At 49.8% G+C, this 8,299-nt stretch overlaps 1 protein-coding gene across 1 annotated transcript; it reads right to left on the bottom strand.

Moving 5' to 3' along the window:
- Positions 1 to 804: 804 nt before the first annotated feature.
- Positions 805 to 5,416, bottom strand: LOC137914020 (microtubule-associated serine/threonine-protein kinase 3-like). The gene is made up of 6 exons (XM_068757639.1): positions 5,353 to 5,416; positions 2,604 to 2,827; positions 2,232 to 2,354; positions 2,016 to 2,152; positions 1,751 to 1,932; positions 805 to 1,670 (listed from the first exon to the last, which is right to left on the bottom strand). The coding sequence occupies exons 1-6, from the start codon at positions 5,414 to 5,416 to the stop codon at positions 805 to 807; spliced, it is 1,596 nt and encodes a 531-aa protein (XP_068613740.1).
- Positions 5,417 to 8,299: the final 2,883 nt, after the last annotated feature.

Here is an 8,299-nt window from a genome sequence, read left to right as displayed (position 1 = left end):
ATTCATCCATCACACGTATATTCTTTTTTTTTCTGACACCATGCAGACGGTGTGAAGGACATCCTGAAAACACGACGACACGCTTCAGGACAGACGACGGAAGGAGCTGGACGGAGGCTCGATTCAACCCGGCTACGAGACGTAAAGAGGCTTCTACTACACATCCATGTTACGTTATGATACAAACCACCACTAGAGTGTCAGCACGCACACGCACGCACACGCACGCACACGCACACAGACAGCAAGTAGAATTAGAGCGCATGCATGCATGAAACTTCTTATGTACGAGAGCACCTCTATTTAAATTCGTTCCCATGGCTGAACTGTGCTTTACCACAGCCGTGATTCCAGGTATTGATGTTCAGGACCAGCGAGTCCAGGCAGCGCAGGATATTTGCCCATATTTGTGTAATTCGTGACATTGCTTACGCCTCTCTAGGAAGTCACTGAGGTACAAAACAAACCGTCCGACATCAGCGAGCCTTTGTGTGATATTTGTTTTGTGCGATTCCACAACAATGAACAACCGGAGGAATCCAAAGATTTGTTTTTTAGCAAATGAAACAAGGAAACAAGGTGAGGATATAAAGTCATAAATAAGTTTCATCATTTGAAACTTTTTTTTTGCCACAGTGATTTGCCAGTCCAGAGAGAAAACAAGCGACCCCAAAGCGAACATCGTCTGGCCGTCATTTCGTATGTATTGCTGAGAAATATCGATCAGCAGCCGCTTGTGATTATCTGGGATTCGGTCACAGATTTCTGGGCCTTCGTGTCCGAGCAGGTCCCGAGTCCGACTGACTAAAACGTTGCTTTGTCCTTTGACTGGGCTTTCTGCTGTGCCATTCCCCGTGATCCTCTCCCTTCCAGGTCAACGCTGCATTCGGATTGGGCCGACCCGGCGTTGACCCGGGATGCCTTCGACGCATCCGTTGGGCCGTGTGCCGCCTCCCTCTCCTCCGTGTCATCAAAACTCGTCTCCTGCACGGCCTCCTGTTTCTTGAAGGAGTCCCTTCGCTCAGACAGCGCCAGCTTCCTCATCACCACCACCTCTTTGTGGTGTGGTGAGAGGTGGTTGCCACCGCGGTGTTGAGGGGGGGCAGTGGAGCGGGGGTGCTCGCTGCCCGCGCCGACGGCGTCCTGGTGGCTTCTCTGCCCTCCTCTGTACAGACCCTGGCGGCCGTGCTCGCCAACACAGATAAACCCGGTCAGTGTGTCCCCCTCTCCATCCCCCAGAACCCCCCCTTCAGACAGAGGCACCTCCATGGTGTGGCGGCGGGTGCCGTAGGCCTTCCTGTCGCCGTGGAGCCCCACTGTCGTCTTTTCTCCTCCCGTCAGTTTTTCTGCCGATTGGACCCTCTTGAGGAGCGGCGAGCGTGGCGTTTCTGCACTGCGGGGACGCACCGAGTGGCGAGCAACGGTCGGAGGGGATAGCGTCTTGCCATGGAACCCCTGCAGGGATTTGGGGGTACTGGGGAGACAGGATGGGGAACATTGAGGAGAGAGGGGCTGAGGAGGTGGGATGCAGGCCAGTGGCGAAGGAGGGATGCTGCTGGTGGACTTGCAGCGTCCAGCTTTAGTGTAACGACCCAAAACATGAAGGGAACTGGGACGGGCCTGTGGTACAGGCGAGTTAGGGGAGCTGGAGCAAGGAGAAGAACTGGAATCTGGCCGAAGGGGACAGAAGGAAAAACAGTTACGCTGCATCAAAGAGAACGGGGGTCGGTAACATGGGACGGTGACCTACCGCCAGAGTGGTCAGGAGCGGGGGAGCGACAAGGCGTGCACGGCCCAGGCGAGAGGCTTTGGGTCGGGGATCCGGACAGGCTGTCACTGGACGACTGGTGGAACCCTGATGAGAAGCTGCGGCTGCTCTGCATGGGGGGGGGCGTGTGCTTGGACAGCTTCTTCAAGATGCTGCGCCGCCGGCTGGGCGAGTCGAGAGGAGTCGAGAGGAGTCGAGAACAGCGTCCGCGGTGCGACTCCTCCACGGCGGCTGTTACATCACGTACCTGTCCTGGCCGTCCCTCCGCCTGCTCTTCTTGCTGCGTCGGGCCATCTTGGCCTTGTAGCTGATCTTCCTGGCTGGACCCACCTTGATGGACGTGTTCTCCAGCGCGGTGGTCTGCAGGGTCACTCTGTTGCAGCTCTGTCGGAGCAGATAGAAAACATCAATGAAGGCCAGAAACACATTTACGTTTTTATTTAGATCCACTTTATCAATGTACCTTGAGCAAGAGCTCCACAACCTCAGTGTGGACGAGTCCCTGGACAGACTCCCCGTTGACGTGCGTGATGAGGTCACCGGCCCTCAGTCCTGCCTCATGTGCTGGACTGCCATCCTCAACACACTGCAGACACAAATCATTAACCGCCAATCAAAATAACAAGTCAAGCAACGACCGGATCAATCGCTATTATGCCAGAAAGGCATCGTCAGAGAAGTACAAGAAGCTGAAACACGTGAATACTATCAAAAAAAACCTGCAGACGAGATGGTTTTAATGTTTCTATTTGTGTGATCATCGAACTGTAAACGTGCTGAATATACAGAAATGTCCCTTCATGGTAGTGTCCATCAGCTTCAGGGGGACACTTACCCAGACCATGTGGTGAACAGTGTAGACGTCGCTGTCCCCCATGTAGACTCTGATAGCTCGCAGCGTGAAGCCAAACCTCTTCCCAGAGCTGTGGATGACCACCGGGGGCCGGAGGCAGCCGATGCTGACGGACAGATCCCGGCTGGGGGACGAATCTCTGGACGAAGGATTGGATGACAGGGACAGGGACGATTTGGGGCTAGAAGGAGGTCCTGCAGAATTATCTGGAGGGGAATAGAACAGAGTCTTTATAGCGCTGCAGGGTTATGATTGGTACAATTTTCCAGTAGTCACCATCTAATTATAATCATGTAAAATATTCTACTGTGAATAGTTAAAACATATAAAACAGTAAGAGAAATAATAGTAATCTGAGCCACAGATCTAGTACTACTACTAAGTACTACTACTACTGTACTTTCGTCTTGTCACAGCAAATCAATGTTCTCCACCTCACCCTGTCCTTTGCATCGTCCTCCCCAACACCAGCCACTCTCATGTCCTCCCTCACTACGTCCATGTCTCTTCTCCTGGGTCGTCCTCTAGTCCTGTCCTTTGCATCGTCCTCCCCAACACCAGCCACTCTCATGTCCTCCCTCACTACGTCCATGTGTCTTCTCCTGGGTCGTCCTCTAGTCCTGTCCTTTGCATCGTCCTCCCCAACACCAGCCACTCTCATGTCCTCCCTCACTACGTCCATGTCTCTTCTCCTGGGTCGTCCTCTAGCCCTGTCCTCTGCATCGTCCTCCCCAACACCAGCCACTCTCATGTCCTCCCTCACTACGTCCATGTCTCTTCTCCTGGGTCGTCCTCTAGTCCTGTCCTTTGCATCGTCCTCCCCAACACCAGCCACTCTCATGTCCTCCCTCACTACGTCCATGTCTCTTCTCCTGGGTCGTCCTCTAGTCCTGTCCTTTGCATCGTCCTCCCCAACACCAGCCACTCTCATGTCCTCCCTCACTACGTCCATGTGTCTTCTCCTGGGTCGTCCTCTAGTCCTGTCCTTTGCATCGTCCTCCCCAACACCAGCCACTCTCATGTCCTCCCTCACTACGTCCATGTCTCTTCTCCTGGGTCGTCCTCTAGTCCTGTCCTCTGCATCGTCCTCCCCAACACCAGCCACTCTCATGTCCTCCCTCACTACGTCCATGTCTCTTCTCCTGGGTCGTCCTCTAGTCCTGTCCTTTGCATCGTCCTCCCCAACACCAGCCACTCTCATGTCCTCCCTCACTACGTCCATGTCTCTTCTCCTGGGTCGTCCTCTAGTCCTGTCCTTTGCATCGTCCTCCCCAACACCAGCCACTCTCATGTCCTCCCTCACTACGTCCATGTCTCTTCTCCTGGGTCGTCCTCTAGTCCTGTTCCCTGGCAGCTCCAGGGAACAGGAATACGAGATACATGCAATCTAGAGATGAGAACCTGTGAATCACATTTGTCATTTTCAAACGGGGGTGAGGGGCGGTGTCACCAGGCCATTATTTGTTGTTTTCTTGTCAGGAATATTTATTTTAAAAAAAATAATATGATGGTTTTTGAGATCTTGTTATGATTATGTTACTGTTTGTGTTCACTGTAATATTAACTTTTTTTTTGTAATGTGTGCCTCTTCTATTTACATTTCCTCCTTTCCTTTATTTGTTTCGTGTGTGTCGTATGTGCTGAGACGACGAAGCGAAGTACTGGAAGCTGTCTTCACCAGAAATGGAAGAAGCAAATAACCGGCGAGCTGCTGCAGAAGAGCCAACATTGAGTTCTAATTATTTCTTGTCATTGATTGGTTGGAGCGCACCGACCTGTTCATAGGCCATAAACTTAATGGCCGATTCAGGAGCAATCTTGAGGACATTGATCCCATTTCCCCTCCAGAGTGAGAACACGCCTCCTTCCTTGATCATTCCCCTCAGTCCAGACCAGAGATTCATTCCTTGAGATTTAAGACCATGTGCCTGAATGCAAAAACAAGTCAATCATCTGAGTACAGTGGGTACAGATACAAGCTGCCAAACTGAGCTAGTTCAACAGGAAGGGGGTGCGAGGTGAGGTCCTTTATCAGGTTCAGGTCGGTGATGGCCCTGGGCAAAAAGCAGTTTTCCAGCCTTGAGGTGCGAGCTTTAGTTTAAAGGCTCTATAGTTGGTGACAGCCCAGAACCATTCAGTTTGACCACTGATAGGGTCATTTGCTTATTTTCATTTGTTTAAATGTAACCGTTAGATAAAGAACAGCCCCATCTGGTGGGCAGCGATGTTGTGCGCTCTGAAGGTATCGTGATGTCACTAAGTCAAAAGGTGAATCCATGAACGTTATAAATAAACTTGTTCCGGGAAGCGGAAACAGTTGGTTGGAGGAAGCGCGCCGGACCAGCCGGTCCGGGCAGCGTGAGAGAAAATAGAAGCCTGATGTCCGCCTGTTTCAATTCGGTGCGTTTGTAAATTAATATCACAATGTTAGAGACTTAATCTCTAACAACCACTCAGTTCCGAGGTGTGAATCAGCCTCGGTCATCCTCGCTGGCGGCTCAGACACTCTTAACGTCAGCTCCTCTAACCGTTTGTTTCACCGTCTCGACAGACAAAAACTCTCCGAGCACAAATGAGAAAAGCTTTGAGACAGCCCTTCACAAAAGTGTAATCGTGAACTTTGTGAAATGACCCACCTGCAGGAAGACTTTTAGACGGTCCAATGGTGCAGTGCCTGTTCGGGACACAGCGCCTGCCATCGCCCCAGCAACCAGCTGCTTCCACACCAGACCTGAGCGCCGCTCACGCTCTGAGAACTCGTCTGGCACAGTCAGATGTTCTCCGATGTCAAACATCTGTGGCACCAGGAGAAATGTAAAGGACAACTTGTACCGGTATATCTTCCAGGTGGCCTTTAATCATTTGTATTGTCGAATTCTCTGCAGGTTACAACTGAATGCATCACGTTTTCACTATAAAAAAAGAAGCAAGCTTTTTCATATGTCTTCTATCTGATCCTTTCTGTTCCAGTTTTGTTATGTCCTGATCTTTTTTCAGAATAGTTTTTATTTATTTAGTTCTATTTTATCTTTATTTTATTTTGTATTTTTATTTTTGTTTATGTGGCCATATGTAGTCTCCCTCCGTGCCACTGAGGGGCGCTATGCGGTGGTGTAGGTTCGCCCCTCAATGGCCGGCATATACTTCCTGTAGCTGCGCGCGCATCCACGCCTCTTCCGGGTTACTCATGGGCTGTCGTGGCGTGACGGACGCGAATGAATGACCATCTGCGCGCGGGATTTGTTGTCAGAGCAGCTGATCGGTGATAGAGCTGAGGCGCAGGCTGGCCTGCTCGTCTGATCTCCGGTGAAATCGAGCGGCGGATGTGTTTGCTCTGCTGTCCTGTTGGCAGTGAGATTATTATTTCTGGAAGGTTGAAGAGGCGTGTGGGCCGTTCACAGCCACTGCCCTCCCCTGATCGTGGCTGCTGCTTTAGGTGGAAATTCCTCTGTTTCATATTGTTTGTGCTGACTGTTATGGTGCCTTATGTTAATCAGTGTTAATAATTGTTGTTAAACCGATACCAATTTTGAAGACACAGCTGTATGTCAATCTGTGAGAATAAACGGTGTGAACCGGACCCGCTCTCTGCCTGTGTGGAATGAATCGAACCTGTGTCCCTGGAGTAGGGATACGCGCACCAGTATAATTCAGGAGAGATAATTCAGGAGAGATAATTCCCAGGAGTAAAATTCCCTGGGTGGCGTTGTCGCAACCAAAATTCCATCGACCTGTCACATTTTCAGATGACAGTAATTACGGGGCAGAATGGTGGCGCAGTGATTAGCGCTGCCACCTCACAGCAAACAGGTACTGGGTTCGATTTCCATTCTGTGTGGCCCCGCAATGCGCTGGTGACACATCCTGGGAGTACCCCGCCTCTCGCCCGTAGTCAGAAGAGACGATTGTTTCATGTACAAGAAGATGTTATTTTATTTTACTTCTATTGAAACAGGTAAGTTAATTGAGAACTAATTCTCATTTGGAACATGAGCCAATCAGAGATTGCAGACCCCGCCTCCAAAAGACTATTGGATCTTGTGAGACAGTAAACAGGGCTTCCGGATCAGAGGGGCCAAACCTGCTCTAGCTTGCTGCTCCGGAACGGGAAAAGATACAACTACAACTGTAACATATATGAACCTAGAATGAACTATGAGTGTTCACACCAAATCTGAAGTCTCTAGCTCCAGAATTGAGGTCAGGATGGACTCCTGAAAAATGCAGATTTTAGAACGAAAATTAGCTCTCAGATCCGGATTGTGATCCGGATTCGGCCGAAATTAGTCATGGTCATAGACCTTTAAGGAGTACTTATGTGTGATTTTTTTCAGATCCATACCGCCATGCGTTTTGAAGAAATTAAGAAAAGTGCCCTATCTCGCAATGTTAAAGAATCCTTTAAAAACATTCTAGAATCTGGATCCAGACAGACAGACAAACAGACCCAATTGCAATACCCTTGCCTCCCCTTCGGCGAGGGTAATAAAGACTCCACAAAGAAAGGCCCCCAGCCGGATTTGAACCTGCGACCTCCATCCAAAACGCAGGATGGCTGTTATCAGTCTGACTATCAGGAACTGTATCATTTCTGTCACTGAACGCAGCAGACTTACATGCGATTTTAGTTTTATAGATTGGAGACAGAGCAATGAGACTGGGAATATTCACGGGATTGGAGAAGGAGCAATCGGACTGGGAATATTCACGGGATTGGAGAAGGAGCAATCGGACTGGGAATATTCATGTGATTGGAGACGGAGCAATCGGACTGGGAATATTCACGGGATTGGAGACGGAGCAATCAGACTGGGAATATTCACGGGATTGGAGACAGATCAATCAGACTGGGAATATTCACGGGATTTGAGACGGATCAATCAGACTGGGAATATTCACGGGATTTGAGACGGATCAATCAGACTGGGAATATTCACGGGATTGGAGACGGAGCAATGAGACTGGGAATATTCACGGGATTGGAGACGGAGCAATGAGACTGGGAATATTCATGGTATTGGAGACGGAGCAATGAGACTGGGAATATTCACGGGATTGGAGACGGATCAGTCAGACTGGGAATATTCACGGGATTGGAGAAGGAGCAATCGGACTGGGAATATTCATGGGATTGGAGACAGAGCAATCGGACTGGGAATATACATGGGATTGGAGACGGAGCAATCAGACTTGGAATATTCACGGGATTGGAGACGGATCAATCGGACTGGGAATATTCACGGGATTGGAGAAGGAGCAATCGGACTGGGAATATTCACGGGATTGGACACGGAGCAATCAGACTTGGAATATTCATGTGATTGGAGACGGAGCAATCAGACTGGGAATATTCATGGGATTGGAGACGGAGCAATCGGACTGGGAATATTCACGGGATTGGAAACGGAGCAATCAGACTGGGAATATTCATGGGATTGGAGACGGAGCAATGAGACTGGGAATATTCATTGGATTAGAGATGGAGCAATGGGACTGGGAATATTCACGGAATTGGAGAAGGAGCAATCGGACTGGGAATATTCACGGGATTGGAGACGGACCAATCGGACTGGGAATATTCATGGGATTGGAGACGGATCAATCAGACTGGGAATATTCACGGGATTTGAGACGGATCAATCAGACTGGGAATATTCATGGGATTGGAGACGGAGCAA

Source organism: Brachionichthys hirsutus, unplaced genomic scaffold (genome assembly GCF_040956055.1).
Source record: "Brachionichthys hirsutus isolate HB-005 unplaced genomic scaffold, CSIRO-AGI_Bhir_v1 contig_261, whole genome shotgun sequence".
NCBI lineage: Eukaryota > Metazoa > Chordata > Actinopteri > Lophiiformes > Brachionichthyidae > Brachionichthys > Brachionichthys hirsutus.
The sequence above is the reverse complement of the archived record's forward strand: the minus strand, read 5'-3'. Positions and strand labels throughout refer to the sequence as shown.